General features: G+C 47.3%; 1 protein-coding gene across 4 annotated transcripts in view; it reads left to right on the forward strand.

Moving 5' to 3' along the window:
* CCDC138 (coiled-coil domain containing 138) overlaps positions 1–23266 on the forward strand; it is a 93512-nt gene that overhangs the window by 22015 nt on the left and 48231 nt on the right. For all 4 annotated transcript variants that reach the window (XM_029604590.1, XM_029604591.1, XM_029604589.1 and 1 more), the window contains 3 exons: positions 3761–3873; positions 10363–10538; positions 14695–14853. In XM_029604590.1, the coding sequence (XP_029460450.1) occupies positions 3761–3873; positions 10363–10538; positions 14695–14853 (448 nt within the window). The remainder of the gene's footprint in view (positions 1–3760; positions 3874–10362; positions 10539–14694; positions 14854–23266) is intronic.

A 23266-nucleotide genomic window follows, 5' to 3' on the forward strand; every position in this document is an offset into this window, starting at 1 on the left:
TCTCGTTGGAACCCTCAGTCTCAGGATTATGCAGTTCGGCTCCACTTGTCGATGGAGATCTGCTCCTGCCTCCAGTGATGATTGCAGGAGGATCATCTGAGAAAGGGAGTTCCCTTGTCCTCTCTGGCCTGGTTTGTACTTACGACAGATGTGAGTCTCCACTGTTGGGGGGGGGGGGGGCTCACTGTCTGGAATTAATGGCCCAGGGATGCTGGAATGCTGAAGAATCCCACTGGAACATCAATCGCCTGAAAGCCCAGGCAGTACAGCTGGCATCCCATGATTCTGCAGGCTGCAGAATCGAGCAGTTCGCGAGATGTCTGACAATGTGGCTACAATGGCGTATATCAATTGCCAGGGAGGAACCAAGAGCCAGCAAGTGTCTCTGGAAATAGACCAGTTGATGGGATAGGTGGAAGGTCATCTGCATATAACCTCGGCCTCTCACATTGCAGGAAAAGACAACTTAAGAGCAGACTTTCTCAGCAGGGAGAGTCTGGACCCAGCCAAGGTATTTCAGCTGATTATGGATTGCTGGGGCCTTCCATTCCTAGACCTGCTGGCAGCTTCTCGAAATGCGATGGTTCCTTGCTTCTGCAGTTGCAGGAGAGCTCCGTGGTCCCTAGAAATAGATGCTTTCATACAGGTTTGACCAGAAGACAGATTGCTTTATGCCTTTCCTCCATGGCTCTTGCTGGGCAGGATAATTTGCAAGATCAAAGGCCAAAGGGGCTAGTACTAAGCAGATTTGCGGGGACTCCTGGTGGAGGCACCCCTTCATCTTCCACCACACATGGATCTGCTTCAGCAGGGACTGGTTCGTCACGAGGATCTGACTCTATTTTGTCTTACTGTTTGGCCCTTGAGAGGGCTGGTCTGTTAAAGCATGGTTATTCCTCTGCGGTGATTGCCACTTTACTCTGCGCTCGCAAGTTCTTCACTCCTTGGCTTATGTATGGGTTTGGAGAGTTTTTGAGGCCTGCTCTGAGAAGTGGGGTGTTATTCCTCATTCAGTTAAGATCCCTCTCATTCTAGATTTTTTACAGGATGGATTGAATAAAGACTTGGCCCTTAATTCCTTGAAGGTGCAGGTTGCAGCTCTTGCCTGTTTCAGCGGCATGGTGAATGGTTTTTCCTTGTCATTTCATCCTGATGTGACCTGTTTTTTGAAGGGAGTGAAGCATCTTAGGCCTCACTTGAGGTTACCAGTTCCATTGTGGAGACTTAATTTGGTGCTGGACTTTTTGGCGGGTCCTCTGTTCTGACCACCGTGTAGCCTTTCCTTACAGTTGTTGACTGTGAAAACTGTGTTCCTGGTGGCCATGTGTTCTGCGTGTTGGATTTCTGAGTTGCAGGCCTTGTCTTACCAGGAACAATTCTTTCAGGTGACTCCGGGGGTGTTACAGCTGTGTACTTCCATCCTTCTTGCCCAAGGTAATCTCGGTCTTTCATTTGAATCCGTCCTTCTCCTTGTCATCCCTGGATAAGGTCAGGGATACGGAGGACTTTTGCGTTTTTGTTCTCCTTGGATGTTAAACGTCTTGTCTTGCAGTATCTGGAGGTTTCAGAGTCTTTTCGAAAAACGGATCATCTGTTTGTTCTCCATGGCGGGAGTAAGCAGGGCGCTCCGGCTTTGTGGGCTGCCATAGCTTGTTGGATTAAGGAGGTCGTCACAGCTGTGCGTGTGGATGCTGGAAAGCTGTTGCCTACTCAGGTTAGGGCTTCGGCAGCATCATGGGCGGAGGTTAGTCTGTCTCCTGTCTATATCTGCCAAGCTGTGATGTGGTCCTCCTTACATGCTGTTTCCAGGTTCATTGTCTGGATATGCAGGCCTGGGAGGATGCAGCCTTTGCCCGTGCGGTGTTGACTGGACTGTGGGCAGCCTCCCACACTGTTGGGGAGTAGCTTTGGTACCTCCCAAGGGTCCTGAGTCCATCTGTCTACACACTAGAAATGGAGAAATTACTTACCTGATAATTTTGTTTTCCTTAGTGTAGACAGATGGACTCAGCTTCCCGCCCTCGGCTGCTGAATCCTTGTGTCAAGTCGTCCTGTGAGGCTACGGGTCCCAAGAGATTACTGGTAAGTGTTCATCCAGTCCCTAGCTTGGGGTACCTAGAATATTATGTGAGTTCACGGTTTATGGTTGGTTGAGTACAGTTCTTTTCTGTTTTTAATCAAGTTTTTTGCTAGTCTATCCACAGTTGCTTTTGAAGATAATTCTGGCAGGCTGGGGTCACTGCAGGGTTGTATATATGTACTGTGACGTCAGCTTGCTCGGTTTCCCTCTGCTGGCAGGGGAACATAAACCTACTGGTCCCGAGTCTATCTGTCTACGCTAAGGAAAACAAAATTCTTAGATAAGTAATTTCTCCATTTTCTGGCTAAGTAGCTTTTGAATATCAGGCTCCAGAAGAATAGCAGTTGGATATGAAGGAATAGCAAACTCCTTAGAATACATAATGAGTCATAATTTAAAAAATTCTCCTCCCTTCCTTGTAGTTACATTAAAAATATTGTATATGAATGATGGTATTGTGATGAAGAAGCAAGCTACAGGATATTTAGGTACATTTAATAAATGGAACAAGCAAAGACATCATATTACTTTTTTTTTTTTCCCCACTGTCTTTTCAAACCATCGGCTTCCTCCTCATTTTCCATTTTTGGCCTTTCTGCTTGTTAGGAATCTGCCCTAAGAGGCTGTAGGTACTAAGAACATTTGCAGTTATTTGGAGGTTTTCTTCCTCATCGCAGTGACGTTCCTCAGGCTGAGAAGTGCGAGTAGCCTCTGGAATTAGCCAGGAGGTGTGAATATTGTACAAGGACTGGGACAACCCTCTGTCTCAGGAGCTGAATGAATGGCTTCCGCTGGAGTTCCCAGTCCTGGGAAATCTGTAAGTGCAGGAGCTGAACCCGGGTCCTCCTGCATGGCAGCAATGTTTCCGGGCCATTGGGCCAGCTCCTGCTTTTTCGTTTTGACTTGTATTTCGTTTTCAAGATAAAACAAATTATTTAAAGTTGGAACATTTCCTCCCAACTGAGCTGATGCTAGCATTGTTGTTTTGTTCTTATGCAGTACTCACTGTACAGGGAAACATAGCTACAACAATTCAGGGAGATATTGAATGAATAACTCAAGTTACACAGGTCTGTTTTGTTTGTTTGTTCTACCTGCAAACCTCTTATTTTGACCTGCATGGAACTGTCTTTTTCAACTTCCATCAACAGTATGGAAAAAGCATGTCACAGTAACAATGTGTGAATGTCCTATTGACCCCTCTTAAACTTGGTGAAAGAAATAATTCGCAAAGCGAGACTGTTCTCCAAATTTAGGAATGTTCCCCAAATTTGAAAAGGAAGTAGTACTTTTTTAATACATTATTTTTCATTTGATATCTTCAATGTTATTCATAAATTATGAAAGAACTTGATGGTGACCATTGATCATTTGTGTTTCATAGTGGTGTTTTGGGGTGCCTATATTTTGAGCTCAGGGACCCTGAATATTTTAGTGGTGCCTGATGATATTGTCTATGGGTACTTTTTGGTTGACGTTAGGAGTGTGTGTTTTGGCTGTGCAGGTCAAATTAAAAGTACGTAACACTAAAACGCATAGCCCAAGCAAAAGAAGGTATTGTGACATCATCAGACATTGGGACACTAGTGTAGTGTTGTGTATTCTTGCTTCAGAGGACTCTGGGTTCTTATTTAATTAGATCAAGCTACATTTTGTCTGCTTTCTGTTTCTTATTTTCAGTGCTCAGAAAGAGAAGGATTCAAGTAAGATAGGTCTAGGAGATAAGTTTATGCACTTTGACCGTGGAACAGACAAAGATCAAGATACATGGACACAGGTGTATACAGAAACAGGTAAGATGTTGATATTTGGTGTCCCCTTCAAATACCATAAAAATGTAAAGTTTGGAGTGACAACCGTAATTATACTCTTAAAGAGATCATCAAGTTATGAGAAAAGAGCATACTGACTTGCCACCTGCAGCTAATAAATCTCTCCATTCACACTACTTATAGACCTCCACTAATCCATATTTTAGAAAGTTTTGTTTTGTTTTTTTTTGTAATTAGTGTTCCCTGTACGTACCAGGATCAGTCCAGACGGTGGGTTTTGTCCCCCGTCCAGCAGATGGAGTCAGAACAGAGCTCGAGGGCACCGCCTCCTGTACCAGCGCACCCTCTACTGGAGCTCAGTATCTTTCTGACTCCAGCAGATGTGAGTTGGGGAATCAGTGCTTCCCCAAGGTGACAGGTTCTGAGTTTTTATTTTGCTCTTTTGAGTCTCTCTCCTGTCATTTCCTTTGATATTAACAATTTGGATCAAGTTTGTTAAAAAAAAAAAAAAAAAAAAAAAAAGAAAAAAATTAGTAGAGAAAATCTTCCTGTCAGTAATTTTGAGGAGGCGTGCTCTTTCTGTGTTCTGTCTCCTCCTGCAGCTTGTTTCACTTGCGTCTGGGGTAAGTGTGTTTTATTTGCCTTTCAGCTGCTTGTTCTCGGCATTTGCCGGGACTGCCGGCTCCTGCACACATTTTTCAGCGGTCCCTCGGCCCGGCGACTTCTACCTCGGGCCTGGGCGCGCCGGCAGCGGTTCTTCCCGCCGGCGCCTGGGGACCACTCGGGCGGGTTGTGTCGGCCTTCAGGCCCCCCCGCGCTGCTTTTTTCGAATCGGCCCCCCCCCCGAGGCTTCTTCCGGCGGCGTTTTTTTCTCCTTATGCCGCGCGGGTCTCGTTGCGAGACCTGCGGCGAGGCGGGGACTCGTTTTTCTAACGAGGGAGTCTGCCCACGCTGCCTCCCCGACGGGGAAGGCGCTGCGCACGGCTCGGGTTCGCGCCCAGCGCCCCCCTCTCCACAGCCAGGGAAGCGCGGGCCGGCCACGTTCTCGGCAATGGCGGGAACGGCGGCCATTTTGGTTGAAGATTTCAGCGCGGACCGCGCTCCGGATGAGCAGGACGCAGTTCGGGGAGCCCCCCGCCTGCACCGGGGCCCCGAGGAGGGCCTGTCTGCCCGGCTCCCACAAGGGGACCCTGCTGCTGCACCTTCGCCTGGCCTGCCGTTTTTTTCACCGGACTTCATCCTGAAGATGCACACGGCCTATTTACAAGGCCTGGCGGATCCGGGGGGTGCTCCCGCGGGGCCTCCTGCGCCCAAGATCGCCAAACTCGCGGTCCCCGCCCCCGGGTCCCTGGTTCCACCTGGGACGGCCACAGGATTCTCAGCTTTGCCATCCCAGTCGCTTGCGGTGGGAGCGGCTTTCCCTTCGGGCCCTGACCCCTCGGACCCTCCAGATCCTGCGCATTCGGAGGGGCAGGCCGAAGGCGACGATCCGCGAGCCCTGCGCATTTTCCACAAGGAAGAATTGGAGGACTTACTACAACGGACCTTGCAAGAGCTCGATCTGGACCCTCCGCCGGATCCCCCGGCACCTGTGGCCCCAGCGGTTGCGACGTGCTCCAAAAAAGGGGACCCGGTTCTGGCGGCCCTCAGGCCTAGGGCTAAGGCTTTCCCGGTCCATGAGTCGTTTCTTCAGCTCCTCACCGGGGAATGGGACGTCCCGGAGGCATCTTTGAAGGTCGCCCGGGCCATGGAGAAATTGTACCCGCTGCCGGAGGATTTCCTGGATCTCGTTCGGTTCCCAAAGGTGGACTCGGCGGTCTCGGCGGTGACTAAGCGGACTACGATCCCAGTTACTGGCGGAACGGCCCTACGGGACACGCAAGACCGCAAGTTGGAGATGTTCCTCAAGAAGGTTTTTGAGGTTTCCGCCTTGGGGATGCGCGCCATCATGTGCACTTCTTTGACCCAGAGGGCCAGTCTTCTCTGGGTCCAGCAGCTCCTAACGTCGCAGCAGTTGCCGCCGGATGAAGCCGCTCAGGCCGACAGCCTGGAATCTGCCATCGCTTACGGGGCGGATGCTCTGTATGACCTCTTTCGTGTCCTGGCCCGGTCCATGGTGTCGGTGGTGGCGGCTCGTAGACTCCTGTGGCTCCGAAATTGGTCTGCGGACACCTCCTCCAAGTCGAGCCTGGGGTCCCTTCCATTTCGGGGGAAATTCCTCTTCGGAAATGACCTGGATCAGATCATCAAGTCTCTGGGGGAAAACTCGGTGCATCGTCTACCCGAGGATCGGCAGAGACCTTACCGAGCCTTTGCTTCCACCAGAACCAGGGCTCGGGCGCAGCGGCGCTACAGGTCGTACCGGCAGCCAAGTTCTCGCACAACTTCGAGTAGACCGCAGCCGTGGTCGCGCTCCTTTCGAGGGCGGAGGCCCTTGAGGGAGGGCTCGGGGCAGGGGAACCCCCCGCCAAATCTGCTCAATGATGCCAGACCGGCCCACTCCTCCTGCCCGACCATCGGAGGCCGACTCACACAATTTGCAGAGGAGTGGGCAAAGGTTACTTCAGACCAGTGGGTCCTGGACACCATCCAATACGGTTACGCCTTGGAGTTTGTCCGCCCCCCTCGGGACAGGTTTCTCTTCTCTCCTTGCGGCTCCGACCTCAAGAGGGTGGCGGTTCAACAGACTCTAGACCGGCTGCAGGCCATAGAGGCTGTTGTACCCGTTCCCTTCGGCGAGGTGGGCTCGGGCCATTATTCCATCTACTTCGTGGTGCCCAAGAAAGACGGTTCGTTCCGGCCCATACTGGATTTGAAGGAGGTGAACCGCTCACTGCGGGTCAACCGGTTCCGCATGGAAACGCTGCGTTCCGTGATTGCCGCAGTTCATCAGGGCGAGTTCCTGGCTTCCCTGGATCTGACGGAGGCGTACCTGCACATCCCGATACGTCCGGACCACAGGCGTTACCTACGCTTCAAGATTCTCGGGCAACACTTTCAGTTCCGGGCCCTACCCTTCGGACTCGCTACGGCTCCCCGGACGTTCACCAAGATCATGGTGGTAGTGGCGGCGGCCCTTCGGAAGGAGGGTATACTAGTGTATCCCTACCTGGACGACTGGCTGGTGCGGGCAAAGTCTTTCTCGCATGGTCAGGACTCGGTGGCCAGGGTCTTGGAGGTGCTCCGCTCCCTGGGCTGGGTGGTGAACCTCCCCAAGAGTTCCCTCGTTCCATCTCAACGCTTGGATTTCCTGGGAGCAACCTTCGACACACATTTGGGCATGGTGTTCCTGCGTCCGGACAAGGCTATCTCCCTGAGGGAACACATCCATCGTTTTGCAGCCTTGTCGGACCCTACAGCGTGGAATTATCTTCAGCTTCTGGGAGTGATGGCTTCCACCATCGACATGGTGCCCTGGGCGTTTGCACACCTACGTCCACTGCAGGCGTCCCTGCTGTCTCGCTGGAAACCTGTGTCGCAGGAGTATCAGGTAGTTCTGCCCCTCCCTCAGTCGGCTTGGGAAAGTCTGAACTGGTGGCTGGTTCCAGCTCATCTGGCCCGCGGCGTCTCGCTCGAAGTCCCCTCCTGGGTGGTAGTGACGACCGACGCCAGACTCGTGGGTTGGGGCGCCGTCTGCGGCAGAAGCGCCACACAGGGGATGTGGTCCCCGGAGGAGGCAAGGTGGCCGATCAATCGTCTGGAGACCAGGGCGGTACGTTTGGCGCTTCAGCGTTTCCTCCCCCTGGTTCGGGGCAGGGAGGTACAAATTCTCTCGGACAACGCGACGACAGTGGCTTACATCAATCGTCAAGGCGAGACGCGGAGCGAGCAGGTCTCCGCGGAAACCACGCTCCTGATGGCATGGGCGGAACTCCATCTTGTACGTCTCGCAGCCTCACACATCGCCGGGGTAGACAACATTCAGGCGGATTACCTGAGTCGTCAGCGGTTGGACCCCGGCGAATGGTCTCTCTCCGCCGAGGCGATGGACCTTCTGGTTCAACGCTGGGGACCGCCACGGTTGGACTTGATGGCTACAGCCCTCAACGCCAAGGCCCCGCGCTTCTTCAGCCGCAGAAGGGAGCGCGGCGCGGAGGGGGTGGATGCTCTAGTATTACCGTGGCCGACAGGTCAGCTCCTCTATGTGTTTCCTCCCTGGCCATTGGTGGGCAAGATCCTCCGAAGAATCGAAAACCACTGCGGTCCCGTAATCCTAGTGGCCCCGGAATGGCCGCGTCGGCCTTGGTTCGCGGATCTACTCCACATGGCGGTGGACGGCCCGGTCCGGCTGAGTCATCTTCCCCGGCTCCTGCATCAGGGCCCGGTATTTTTCGAGCAGGCGGCACTCTTTTGTCTTGCGGCCTGGCTTTTGAACGGCGTCGACTCCGCCGCCGAGGCTATCCGGAGGCGGTGATTTCAACGATGCTCCGGGCTCGTAAGCCCTCGACCTCCGTTGCCTACGGGCGAGTGTGGAAGGTCTTCGAGTCCTGGTGTGTCGGTCATGGGACCCGCCCGACGGAAGCAACGGTTCCCCTAATCCTTCAGTTTTTGCAAGACGGATTGGATAAGGGCCTGGCATACAATTCTCTCCGAGTACAAGTGGCGGCCCTGAATGCCCTGGTACAGACAGAGGTTTCTCTACCTCTCCAAGCGGATATCGCTCGTTTCCTGAAGGGGGTTAAGCATCTTCGGCCTCCGGTTCGAGATCCCTGCCCGTCGTGGAGCCTTAACCTAGTTCTCCGGGCTCTGGCGGGCGCTTCTTTCGAGCCACTGCAGGAGGCTTCCCTCAAGGACCTCACTATGAAGACGGTTTTCCTTGTGGCGATTTCTTCGGCTCGTCGCATCTCGGAGCTACAGGCGCTTTCCTGCAGGGAACCGTACCTCCGCCTTTCTGATGCGGGGGTTTCTCTACGTACCGTACCATCCTTCCTTCCGAAGGTGGGTTCTCACTTCCACTTGAACCAGACGGTGGAACTTCCGGCGTTCTCGCCAGGGGAAGAGAGGTCCCTTCGTCATTTGGACGTCAAACGGGCTCTGCTCCGTTACCTGGAGGCTACCAATGAGTTCCGGGTTTCCGATCACCTGTTTGTGCTCTGGTCGGGACCTAAGAAGGGCTCCGCCGCATCGAAGACAACGATTGCCCGCTGGATCAAGGATGCCATCTCGGCGTCTTATATCGGGGCTGGTCGTGTTCCGCCTACAGGCGTCAGAGCTCATTCTACGCGCTCGCAAGCCGCGTCTTGGGCGGAGTCTTGGTCCGTCTCGCCACTGGAAATCTGCCGGGCAGCGACATGGAAGTCGTTGCATACCTTTGCTCGGCATTATCGGTTACACCTGCCACTCTCAGCCCCTGGGCTTTTTGGTGATCAGGTTCTCCGAGCAGGGCTCTCAGGGGCCCACCCGGTTTAGGGAAGCTTGGGTACATCCCACCGTCTGGACTGATCCTGGTACGTACAGGGAAAAGAAAATTATTCCTTACCTGCTAATTTTCGTTCCTGTAGTACCATGGATCAGTCCAGACGCCCACCACTCTGGGATACTGCTCCCCTGCTCGGTCTTCTGTGCGTGTCTCTGTCTCATCTTCTCTTCCTCTCTGGTTCTCTCTCAGAGTTGTACAGCTCCTCACAAGTTGACTAGGGCGACCTCGTTCTGGGTCTGCCTATCCATTGTTCTTGATGTTGGTTTACGTCAGGGTTTTTGATCCAAATTGTTTCTGTTTTTGGCTCTTTTGGGCTTTGTTATGCATGATACTGAGCTCCAGTAGAGGGTGCGCTGGTACAGGAGGCGGTGCCCTCGAGCTCTGTTCTGACTCCATCTGCTGGACGGGGGACATAACCCACCGTCTGGACTGATCCATGGTACTACAGGAACGAAAATTAGCAGGTAAGGAATAATTTTCTTATATAATGTACATTGATGCAGGCAAAATTTTATGGGCATTTATCTTATAAAGGCACTGCTGACAAAGCTTTTCAAAACTGCCAAAATAATTCATTAGCCATATTAGCTAAAAAAAAAAAACAAAACCCACTTTAAAAAAAATTTGGATTAGTGGAGGATTATTAAAAAAACAACAAAAAAAACGGAGTGCACAGTTAGTGTGAATGGATTAGCTCCAGGTGGCAAAGTCACTATGCCCTTTTCTTACACGGCTCTAAATATGAAAGTCTCCTTAAGTATATAATCACGGTTGTCACTCCTTTGATTCAGTGGGCCTCTTGTTTTTCTAGTTTAGGAATACCTCCACATTCAGGTTTTGATTTTGTTATTATGAATGTATATGCCTAATCTAGAGACTGTCTTGATTATTTTGGAGTTAGCCATCTTCTTCCTGAACGGTTGGGTCCATGATGTATAAGTGTGAATTAAAAATTGAAATTAAAAAAAATGATTTTGAAAATAAACATTGAGACTCTGTTTAAGCTTGTTGTTTTCCGTTTGGACCATTTGCATCGGTATAAAATATGAAGCTGTACACTTTTCAACCCAGTTTCCTTCTATATTTCAAAGATGTCACCTTGCCATCCCATTTGGCTGCAAACACTGTAACATGTACTGAAAATTCTGCTGAAAGCAGTCCAGTTATAGTGAAGAAGAATGCAAGAAGGCAAGGAACTCGCAGAGGCTTGCCTTTCCATGTGAGCGACATATACGATGAGCTGATTCTGATAAATCAAAAACTCCAGGTAGGAACTGTAGTGAGTAATCAACAGGCCACCATGAGCATCCTAGCTGGTTGGAGTTTAACATGCTTTGCAAGAGGCAGCACTCTCCTGGGAACATAAGGCATAACTTGGAGCTGATTTTCTGTGTACCTTCAGTATTCTTAAAAAATTAAGTGATCAAACACATTCTGTGAGTTTATATCGTTGCATCTTTTCTGATTGCTTTTTGATCCAGGACATTGGGCCTTGTCATTTTTTAAATTAGGGGGCATGGGAGTTTAAAATGTATAAGTGGATAAAAAATTGGCTACAAGATCATTTCAAGGGGGTGAAAATAACTGGCAATCATTCTGATTAGTATCATCTTAGTGAAGTACTCTGAGATTCATTACTTGGATCGCTGCTCTTTTAATCTATGTAAATGGTTTAGAACTGGGGGGTAGAGAGTAGAGTACTACTGTATTTCAGTCTTTGCTGGCAATACATAGCTTGTTGAGATTGTAAATAAAAGGAACAGATAAAATATGTGTATATTGACGTATCTGGTCACTGCAGGGGACAAACATATCATATACTGAGTGGGTCATTTGTTTCCAAAAGAATCCAGGAAAATGCCTTAGGCCTAATATTTGACTGGCAGTTAAATATGGGAGCTGAGTGCCAGGCTGATGTTGACAAGGTCATTAAATGAGCAGTTACGTACAAGAGAGCTTTTTTTTTTTTTTTTTTTTTTTTGCCATTGAATGCGGTCATGTCTAGAGTATAATACACAGCTTTGGGCACTATATTTCAAAAACTGAATTAGAAATGTGGGAAGGCTGCAAAATAATAAAGGGATAGCCGGTTTAACCTGTGATGAACAGATAGCTCAGCTGTGGCTGTTCTTGCAAAAAAAAGGAATGTGAGAGGAGAATTTGATAACCCTATATATTTAAATTCACTCAAAGGATTCTTTATGCTGAATGATCATTGTAGAATATGTGAATGAGTTCTAGAGGTTTATATGGTACAGCCACTAATGTGACTAGCAGGAAACGTGTGAGAGAGAGACATGGGAGAGACCATTGATACTATAATATTTATTATTCTCCTAGGACAAGCAGGATGGTAGTCCTCATGTGTGGGTGATATCGGATGGAGCCCAGCACAGAAAACGTTTGTCAAAGTTTCTAGAAGCTTTGACCAGCAGACTGAGCATGCCCAGCCTGCTACTGTCCATGCGAGGTCTCCTTCAGTCTCTTCTTTTCTGCAGTGCAGTTGCCTTGTGGTTTGTGGAGCTCTCCATTTTCTTATTTTTTCCTAGTCAGTTTCAGGGTTTTTTCCCCGATTTTCCTCGTCAGGTCCCCCTTTGCGGTCGGTGCCTCCTTGGCTGGTAGGTTATCTTTATTATTTTTTCCAAATTTGCGGTCAATTCCCGACTCATCGCCTTACGCTGACTGCTGATCATCGACCGCATGCCAGGTGTTTTTCATTGCATTGACTGGTTTTCGTTGGTTCCCCCAGAGCCCGCGGACCATGTCCATCACAGATCCACATGAGGTTTGCATCCTGTGCCTGGGGGCCTCATTTAAAGTCCGTGGGTGTCATCTGTGTGACCAGATGACCCCCACAGGCTGTCGGGTGCGCCCCGATAAGATGGAGAAACTTTTCGGAGCCCCAAAGTCAGTTCCTTCTACTCCTGCGTCGGCCCCATCGAGGTCGAGGGGAACCACTCAACACACGTCCCCTCACTGTTCCTCTCGCCAGTACTTCCAAGGATCACAGAAACAGTGATAGGTCCTAGGTGATTTTGCGGCTCTTCCGGACATCGGGATCCTCTTCACCGAGGAAAGACTGAGCTGAGCACAGAGGGAGATCCCGCAAACATCACCACTGGTCTCAGTCGACGTACGGCCCTGGTTCCAGTGCAGAACCGGTGGCTGCCACCGAAGTGACACCAGCCATCAGAGGCCCGTGTTTTCACCAAATGCCTAGCAGTGGTGGCCGCCTATCTCAGGCGTCGGTCAGTGGATGTCTTCCCATACCTAGATGACTGGTTGGTCAAAAGCGATTCCTGCACCAGGGGCCTTGAGTTCTCTGGCCCTGACAGTGCAGATGTTACAGACCTTAGGGTTTGTCTTCTACTACCGCAAGTCTCATCTCTTGTCCTGTCTCCTCAGCTGGACTTCATAGGGGCCAGACTGGATACGGCGCAAGCAAGTGTGTTTCTGCCCAGGGATCAGACTCTTGCTCTCGCTTCGCTGGCCACCCTTATCCAGAACTGCCGGCAGGTATCCACCCGCCGTCTGCTGGGCCACATGGCAGCTTCCGTCCATGTGACCCCCCCCTCTCGCTCACCTGTGCATGTGGAGGACTCTGTGGACCTTACGGTCCCAATGGTGACAGGCAACCCAAGACCTCGAGACTCACTTCGCAGTCACAGACCCCCTGTGAGTGTGTCTGTCCAGATGGGAAGATCTCTCCAACTTGGGGAGGGGGCTTTCCTTCCAGGCTGCTCCACCTCAGGTGGTCCTCACGACCAATGCTTCTCCTCAGGGCTGGGGAGCCCATGTGAACAGCAATCACACGCAGGGTCTCCAGACCGCCTCCGAAGCCCGTGGTCAAATAAATGTCCTGGAGCTTCCGGCAATCTGTTACGCCTTGTGGGCTTTCAGAGACCAATTGTTTCACAAGGAAGTCCTGATTCGGACAGACAACCAAGTAGCAATGTGGTATTTCAACAAGCAGAGCGGTTAGGGCTTGTTCCTGCTCTGTCTGGAGGCAGTACAAGTCTGGACCTGGGCCCTGTCTCAGGGGATGTCTCTCCGAGCCACTTACCTGCTGGGCCATCTGAATGTGCTGGCAGACTGCTTAAGCTGCTCTTTCCAGCCCCACGAGTGGTTCCTCAACCAGGAGGTAGCAGCTGAACTGTTTCGCCGGTGGGGTACACCAAATGTGGACCTTTTCGCCTACCCCCACAACCACAAAATGAGCAGGTTCTCCTCCCTATGGTCGTGGGGGCGGGCATCCGGCCTGCAATGTCTTCTCTCTCCACTAGGGGAGAGGCCTGCTATGCCTACCCTCCGCTACTGCTCCTTTTGAAGACATTGTTGAAACTTCAACAGGACAGAGGGACCATGATACTTGTGGCCCCCTTTTGGCCCCAGCAGGTCAGGTTCCTGCTTCTGCAGGACCTGTTTGGGCCGGATCAGAGACCGTACCAATCTCATCTCTTAGCATCAGGACACCCTATGCCATCCAAACCTCTGGCATTGGCTCTGATGGCGTGGATGTTGAGTTCTTAGTCCTTCAACCCTTTGCGCTCTTGGACTGCTTCTCGCAGGTTCTGGTGGTGTCTTGGAAGCCTTCCACCAAGAAATCCTACAGCTTGAAGTGGAAACAGTTTTCCTTATGTGTGCGGGGCATGACTTGGATCCATTCTCATGCCCCCCTCCCTCGGTTGCTGGACTACCTGTGGCACCTCGCTGAGTCTAGGCTGAAAACCAGCTCTGTCAGGGTCTACCTCAGCGCTGTTAGTGCATGCCATTGTGGTGTCACTGGCACGCCTGTTTCAGTGCAACCTTTAGTAGGCCGTTTTATGCGGGGTCTTCTCCAGCTGAAGTTCCCCCTTCGGCCTCCTGTTGCATCCTGGGATCTCAATGTTGTCCTGGCACAGCTTATGCGCTCTCCTTTTGAGCCATTGCTGTCCTGCGACCTGAAGTTCCCCCTCTGGAAAGTCATATTCCTGGTGGCGATTACTTCGGCTGGCAGAGTCGGTGAGCTTCAGACTCTGGTTATGTACCCATCATACACGAGGTTCTTCCATGATCATGTAGTTTTGCGTACGCATCCTGTTTCTGCCCAAGGTAGTGACTAACATCCTGCTGTCCTAGGAGAGTACCTGTTACAGGTAAGCAACTCTGCTTTTCAGACTTGGTGAGGGCTGTAACTGCTATTGGCTTGCAGGGTTTTTTAAAAGGTTTACAGTTCTCATGCAGCCTAGCAAAGTGGAAGGTGGCCTTCCAGCTATTGCCATTAATATATAACGCACCAAGTTGAGTGTGCCTGGTAAAGCAAATGAAGAAATTATAGTATTATGTTAATTTATTTTTTATTTCATTTTTATATACAGACGTTCAAAATTTTACTTTGTAAAATTTCATGTTTTAATTTTTTTTGTATTTGGTTTGTGGTACAGCAAGAAAGTGCAGCACACCATGAGTATGCTCTACAACTTAAAAAGCGAGAACAATGCTTATTTGAAAAAGAAGCACTGCTTTTGAGGCACCAAGCTGCCATAATTAAAATAAGAGGAGTAGAAGAGGAGGTCCATGCAAAGTTTGAAATCATGAAAGAGGTATAGTCTTTTTTTATAATAAAATGGTTGGGAAAAATCCTTGCTCCTTTAGTGTTCGTCAAAGAGTCTTCCCTGTTCCAATATCCCAGACACACCCCAGGGAACTGTGTGCCTGCATAACTTTGCTCACAATTGATCACATCATCCAGAGTTCTCTGGGGTTTCCAGCTTGGGGTTATGCATTCCGATTTTGGAAGGTGTTGGCCTGTGTAGTCAGAGGAAGAGTTGTCAGCCCATGTGAGTGTAGAGTGAGAGGAGACGTCTGCCTGCATGAAAAGAGGAAGAAGGGGACAGCCTGGATTCAACAGCAGTATCTTCAGAGAAGGGAGTGTTAGAGACTTGAAATGGGGGGGGGGGGGTAAGGTGAAGAATAGAGTGTGATTGGATCTAGGTTAGGGTAGAGAGAGAGAGAGGTGGGGCAGTCTGTTTTGAGGAGAGCAGGGAGAAGCAAGAGTGATGGGCTGCATCCCTTATAATACTCCTATAATAAATAAGATGTGGTAGATCTGATTGACAAACTGAAGAGTAGTAAATCACCTGGACCGGATGGTATACTCACCAGAGTTCTGAAGGAACTAAAAAATGAAATTTCAGACCTATAGGTAAAAATTTGTAACCTATCATTAAAATCATCCATTGTACCTGAAGACTGGAGGATAGCAAATGTAACCCCAATATTTAAAAATGGCTCCAGGGGCGATTCGGGAAACTACAGACCGGTTAGCCTGACTTCAGTGCCAGGAAAAATAATGGAAAGTGTTCTAAACATCAAAATCACAGAACATATAGAAAGACATGGTTTAATGGAACAAAGCCAGCATGGCTTTACCCAGGGCAAGTCTTGCCTCACAAATCTGCTTCACTTTTTTGAAGGAGTTAATAAACATGTGGATAAAGGTGAACCAGTAGATAATGTATACTTGGATTTTCAGAAGGCATTTGACAAAGTTCCTCATGAGAGGCTTCTAGGCAAAGTAAAAAGTCATGGGATAGGTGGCGATGTCCTTTCGTGGATTACAAACTGGCTAAAAGACAGGAAACAGAGAGTAGGATTACATGGACAATTTTCTCAGTGGAAGGGAGTGGGCAGTGGAGTGCCTCAGGGATCTGTATTGGGACTCTTACTTTTCAATATATTTATAAATGATCTGGAAAGAAATACGACAAGTGAGATAATCAAATTTGCAGATGACACAAAATTGTTCAGAGTAGTTAAATCACAAGCAGATTGTGATAAATTGCAGGAAGACCTTTTGAGACTGGAAAATTGGGCATCCAAATGGCAGATGAAATTTAATGTGGATAAGTGCAAGGTGATGCATATAGGGAAAAATAACCCATGCTATAATTACACAATGTTGAGTTCTATATTAGGTGCTACAACCCAAGAAAGAGATCTTGGCGTCATAGTGGGTAACACATTGAAATCGTCGGTTCAGTGTGCTGCGGCAGTCAAAAAAGCAAACAGAATGTTGGGAATTATTAGAAAGGGAATGGTGAATAAAACTGGAAATGTCATAATGCCTCTATATCGCTCCATGGTGAGACCGCACCTTGAATACTGTGTACAATTCTGGTCGCCGCATCTCAAAAAAGATATAATTGCGATGGAGAAGGTACAGAGAAGGGCTACCAAAATGATAAAGGGAATGGAACAGCTCTCCTATGAGGAAAGACTAAAGAGGTTAGGACTTTTCAGCTTGGAGAAGAGACGGCTGAGGGGGGATATGATAGAGGTGTTTAAAATCATGAGGTCTAGAACAGGTAGATGTGAATTGGTTATTTACTTTTTCGGATAATAGACTAGGAGGCACTCCATGAAGTTAGCATGGGGCACATTTAAAACTAATCGGAGAAAGTTCTTTTTTACTCAGTGCACAATTAAACTCTGGAATTTGTTGCTAGAGGATGTGGTTAGTACAGTTAGTATAGCTGTATTTAAAAAAGGATTGGATAAGTTCTTGGAAGAGAAGTCCATTACCTGCTATTAAGTTCACCTAGAGAATAGCCACTGCCATTAGCAGCGGTAACATGGAATAGACTTAGTTTTTGGGTACTTGCCAGGTTCTTATGGCCTGGATTGGCCACTGTTGGAAACAGGATGCTGGGCTTGATGGACCCTTGGTCTGACCCATTATGGCATGTTCTTAAGAAGCACCATTGAGTGCATTTATTATCTTAATATAAAACAGTTCATGCTCTAAGAAGTTCTCTTGCAGCTTGTAATAAGAGGATCAAATTGATTCAATTGCTGCTGACACCATATGTTAGAAGCAGTCAAGCAATTTAATTAGCTAAATGCCCCTGATATTCTAAGAATCTGAGATAATTTGGGAAAGTATTGTTCAGATCTTTAATACTTCTGCTGGCTATTCTTTTACAGTGTTAATGTACCTAATTATTGACTGTGTTCTTTCCTCTTTGATATTTTGAGATCTTGTATTAGTTTCAATTTTTTCTTATGATGTCAATATTCAGAAGCACTTAGCCAGCTAACTCAGAAGTTAGCTGGCTAAATGAATATTTGGGCACCTAGCCAGCTAATAAGCTAGGGGTGTTCTAGGGGAGTGACTGAGAAGATTGAGTTAGCTGCCTAAGTTAATCAGTTAACTCAGATTTTCAGAGTTAGCCAGTTAACATAACTGGCTAACAGGCCAATACAGTAAAAATCGCAGGAGAGCGGGCGAGCGCACAGGCCGCTCTCCTGTGCGCACGATTCAGAAAAAAAATTATTCAAATTAGGGCCTGCGGTATAAAGAGGAGCTAGGGATACTAGCGCTTCCCTAGCGCCTCTTTTCGGACAGGAGTGGCGGCTGTCAGTGGGTTTGACAGCCGACGCTCAATTTTGTTGGCGTCTGTTCTCAAACCCGCTTACAGCCACAGGTTCGGAAACTGGATGCCGGCAAAAGCAAGCATCTGGTTTTCAAGCCACGGGCCAATTTTACATTTTTTTTTATTTTTGATGATTTTTAACTTTTGGGACCTCTGACTTAATATCGCCATGATAGTAAGTCGGAGGTTGCACAGAAAAGCAGTTTTTACTGCTTTTCTGTGCACTTTCCCGGTGCTGAGAGAAATTAACGCCTACCTTTGGGTAGGCGCTAATTTCTGAAAGTAAAATGTGCAGCTTGGCTGCACATTTTACTTTCTATATCGCGCGGGAATAACTAATAGGGCCACCAACATGCATTTGTATGTTGCGGGCGCTATTAGTTTCTGGGGGGTTGGATGCACATTTTCGACGCATTATTACCCCTTACTGAATAAGGGGTAAAGCTAGCGCGTCAGACGCGGGTTAACAGTGCACTCCGCCGGAGCACACTGTACTGTATCGGCCTGCAAGTCTGGTCGGGCTAAAAAGCTGTCCTTAAATTAGCCAGCTAACTTTGATCACTGGTTATGTTCAGTAGTGTGGCTGCATTATTGAGTATGCCTCTAAAGTTAGCTGGGTAAGTTTATCTGGCTAACTTTGCTATTTGGACTGTCTGAATATGGATCTTTAAATTTATAGTCCCCATTCTGGTTAGCTCTTGGGCGCACAGGGGCTCATTGGGAGGCTCATGGACCAGGCAGAAGGGGGGAAAGATTATTCTCAGAGGACAACCAGAATGACAATCCTTACACATACATGGCTGACATTATCCGATGGAGCCCGGCACGGAAAACTTTTCTAGAACTTTGGCTGGGCAATGTACCACATGTCCACGCAGGGTCCCTTCAGACTCTTCTTTTCCGTAGAGCCTTTGCATCTCGCAGTTGTGTGAACCTTCTTCAAGTCTTTTTTTCACAATGGTTTTTGCATTTTTCTTTGCGGAATCCTGCCAGTTCTCCCATTAGCTCCTAGATAGGTTTTTTGAAGTTTTGGGTAAGTTTATTTTCGTTGTTGATCCCCTGGGGTTGTGTGCTCTGTGCCTGTCGGCAATTGACAGCTGCTGCTATTGATTTCAATCTCTCATCCCTTTTCTTTCGTGATATGTTCACTTCAGGGTTTTAGCAGTCTCCCAGGTATACGAGGATCATCTCTATCATGGATCCACATGATAGATGTGTCCTCTTCCTTGGGGAATCTCATGACATTCGGGGTTGCAGCAAGTGTGCCAAGATGACCCCAAAAGGACAGAAGATTCGACTTGACAATTTGATACGCTTCTTCAAGCTGAAGAACACCAATTCATCAGTATCTGAGTCATCTGTATTGAAGGACCTCGGAGCTGCACTGATGGACACCAAGCCATCGACATCTGTGGGGCCATTGGTTCATCAAGGTCATGCAATACTGGGTCAGACCAAGGGTCCATCAAGCTCAGCATACTGTCTCCAACAGTGGCCAATCCAGGCCATAAGAACCTGGCAAGTTCCCAAAAACTAAGTGTATCCCATGTTACTGTTGCTAGTAATAGCAGTAGCTATTTTCTAAGCCAACTTAATTAGTAGCAGGTAATGGACTTCTCCTCCAAGAGCTTATTTTTTATACACAGCTACACTAACTGCACTAACCACATCCCCTGGCAACAAGTTCCAGAGCTTAGTTGTGTGTTGAGTGAAAAAGAACTTTCTCCGATTAGTTTTAAATGTGCCCCATGCTAACCATGGAGTACCCCCTAGTCCCTTCTATTATCCGAAAGAGTAAATAACCATAAGAACATAAGAAAATGCCATACTGGGTCAGACCAAGGGTCCATCAAGCCCAGCATCCTGTTTCCAACAGTGGCCAATCCAGGCCATAAGAACCTGGCAAGTACCCAAAAACTAAGTCTATTCCATGTAACCATTGCTAGTGGCAGTGGCTATTCTGTAAGTGAACTTAATAGCAGGTAATGGACTTCTCCTCCAAGAATTTATCCAATCCTTTTTTAAACACAGCTATACTAACTGCACTAACCACATTCTCTGGCAACAAATTCCAGAGTTTAATTGTGCGTTGAGTAAAAAAGAACTTTCTCCGATTAGTTTTAAATGTGCCCTATGCTAAGTTCATGGAGTGCCCCCTAGTCTTTCAACAATCCGAAAGAGTAAATAACCGATTCACATCTACCCGTTCTAGACCTCTCATGATTTTAAACACCTCTATCATATCTCCCCTCAGTCGTCTCTTCTCCAAGCTGAAAAGTCCTAACCTCTTTAGTCTTTCCTCATAGGGGAGTTGTTCCATTCCCCTTATCATTTTGGTAGCCCTTATCTGTACCTTCTCCATCACAATTATATCTTTTTTGAGATGCGGCGACCAGAATTGTACACAGTATTCAAGGTACGGTCTCACCATGGAGCGATACAAAGGCATTATGACCGATTTACATTTACCCGTTCTAGACATCTCATGATTTTAAACACCTCTATCATATCCCTCCACAGCCGTTTCTTCTCCTAGTTGAACAGTCCTAAACTGTTTAGTCTTTCCTCATAGGGGGGCTGTTCCATCCCCTTTATCATTTTGGTTGCCCTTCTCTGTACCTTCTCCATCGCAACTATATGTTTTGGGGGGGGGGGGGGTTTCCCAATGTAATGTTTATTATTGTCCATGATATATTAGGTCTTGCATCTACCAGATCTTGTGCTTTGAACGTCAGTGTTATGCCAATAACATAATGGGAGATGAAAGTAAATATGAATGCTCCTGTAGAGGGTTCCCGATTTGAAAGCGTTTTGATCAGCCAGTTTTGTTTGGGGGCACGTTGTCTTCTAGCAGCCACTTGGAAACAACCTGTGGTGCCTGCGAGGGTCTCACTGCTGCAGAAGCTAGATTTAATGGGTACAATGTACAAGATAACTGCCCAAAAGCACCATCATCTTCCCAAATTCCATCGCATTTGGTCACCATATATATAGTATGGAGAGAAGGGACGATCCCGGAAGCCTCAAAGGCTTGTGCCCACAGAGCACCCCCAGAAACATCCTAAATAAACAAGTATGACACTCTTGATCTTTACTGGGAAAAGCTTTTATTCCTTTTCTTACTCATATTAACTATATCTTTTTTGAGATGTGGCGACTAGAATTGTACACAGTATTCAAGGTGCGGTCTCACCATGGAGCGATACAGAGGCATTATGACATTTTCCGTTTTATTCACCATTCCCTTCCTAATAATTCCCAACATTCTGTTTGCTTTTTTGACTGCCGTAGCACACTGAGCCGACGATTTCAATGTGTTATCCACTATGATGCCTAGATCTTTCTTGGGTGATAGCTCCTAAAATGGAACCTAACATTGTGTAGCTATAGCATGGGTTATTTTTCCCAATATGCATCACCTTACACTTATCCACATTAAATTTCATCTGCCATTTGGATGCCCAATTTTCCAGTCTCACAAGGTCTTCCTGCAATTTATCACAATCCGCTTGTGAATTAACTACTCTGAATAATTTTGTATCATCTGCAAATTTGATTACCTCACTCATCGTATTTCTTTCCAGATCATTTATAAATATATTGAAAAGTAAGAGTCCCAATACAGATCCCTGAGGCACTCCACTGCCCACTCCCTTCCACTGAGAAAATTGTCCATGTAATCCTACTCTCTGTTTCCTGTCTTTTAGCCAGTTTGTAATCCACGAAAGGACATCGCCACCTATCCCATGACTTTTTACTTTTCCTAGAAGCCTCTCATGAGGAACTTTGTCAAACGCCTTCTGAAAATCCAAGTATACTACATCTACCGGATCACCTTTATCCACATGTTTATTAACACCTTCAAAAAAGTGAAGCAGATTTGTGAGGCAAAACTTTCCTTGGGTAAAGCCATGCTGACTTTGTTTCATTAAACCATGTCTTTCTATATGTTCTGTGATTTTAAAGTATTTTTCTTGGCACTGAAGTCAGGCTAACTGGTCTGTAGTTTCTCGGATCGCCCGTGGAGCCTTTTTTAAATATTGGGGTTATGTTAGCCACCCTCCAGTCTTCAGGTACAATGGATGATTTTAATGATAGATTACAAATTTTTACTAATAGATCTGAAATTTCATTTTTTTAGTTCCTTCAGAACCCTGGGGTGTATACCATCCGGTCCAGGTGATTTACTACTCTTCAGTTTGTTAATCAGGCCTACCACATCTTCTAGATTCACTGTGATTTGGTTCAGTCCATCTGAGTCATTACCCATGAAATCCTCCCCAACATCCTCTTCAGTAAACACCGAAGCAAAGAAATCGTTAATCTTTCCATGATGGCCTTATCTTCTCTATGTGCCCCTTTAAGCCCTCGATCATCTAACGGTCCTACTGACTCCCTCGCAGGCTTTCTGCTTCGGATATATTTTAAAAAGGTTTTACTGTATTTTTGCCAACTTCTTTTCACATTCTCTTAGCCTGTCTTATCAGTGTCTTACATTTAACTTGCCAACGCTTATGCTTTATCCTATTTTATTCTATTGGATCCTTCTTCCAATTTTTGAATGAAGATCTTTTGGCTAAAATAGCCTTTCACCACCCCTTTTAACCATGCCAGTAATCGTTTTGCCTTTCCACCTTTCTTAATGTGTGGAATACATCTGGACTGTGCTTCTAGAATGATGTATTTTTACATTTGTAGCTGCTCCTTTCAGTTTTTTTTCTATTTTTCTCATTTTATCAAAGTTTCCCTTTTGAAAGTTTAGCACTAGCCGTGGATTTGCTTACTGTTCCCCTTCCAGTCATTAATTCAAATTTGATCATATTATGATCACTATTGCCAAGTGGCCCCACCACCGTTACCTGTCTCACCAAATCCTGTGCTCCACTGAGAATTAGATCTAAAATTGCTCCCTCTCTCGTCGGTTCCTGAACCAATTGCTCCATAAAACTGTCATTTATTCCATCCAGGAATTTTATCCCTCTAGCATGTCCCGATGATGCATTTAGCCAGTCTATATTGGGGTAATTGAAATCTCCCATTATTACTGCACTATCAATTTGGTTAGCTTCCCTAATTTCTCTTAGCATTTCACTGTCCGTCTCACCATCTTGACCAGGTGGACAATAGTATACTCCTATCCCTATAATCTTCCTCAACACACAAGGGATTTCTACCCATAAAGATCTGATTGTGCATTTAGTCTCATGCAGGATGTTTATCCTGTTGGACTCTATGCCATCTCGGACATAAAGCACCACACCTCCTCCCGAGTGCTCCTCTCTGTCATTGCGATATAATTTGTACCCCGGTATAGCACTGTCCCATTGGTTATCCTCTTTCCACCATGTCTCTGAGATGCCAATTAAGTCTATGTCATCATTCACTGCTATTATCAATGAGCACCAAAACAACTTAGGAAGGATTCTTACAATGCTGTCATAAACCCCAAAATCAATCCTTCATGCTTATGCATCGAAAACATTTTTTTATTGTTCATTCAATCCTCCTAAGAGAGTGCAATAATTCAACTGTTTGCACAAAAAAAATTTTTGATGGAAGGAGAGGAACGTTTCATATGCAA

Source organism: Rhinatrema bivittatum, chromosome 5 (assembly GCF_901001135.1).
Source record: "Rhinatrema bivittatum chromosome 5, aRhiBiv1.1, whole genome shotgun sequence".
In the NCBI taxonomy this organism is placed as follows: Eukaryota; Metazoa; Chordata; class Amphibia; order Gymnophiona; family Rhinatrematidae; genus Rhinatrema; species Rhinatrema bivittatum.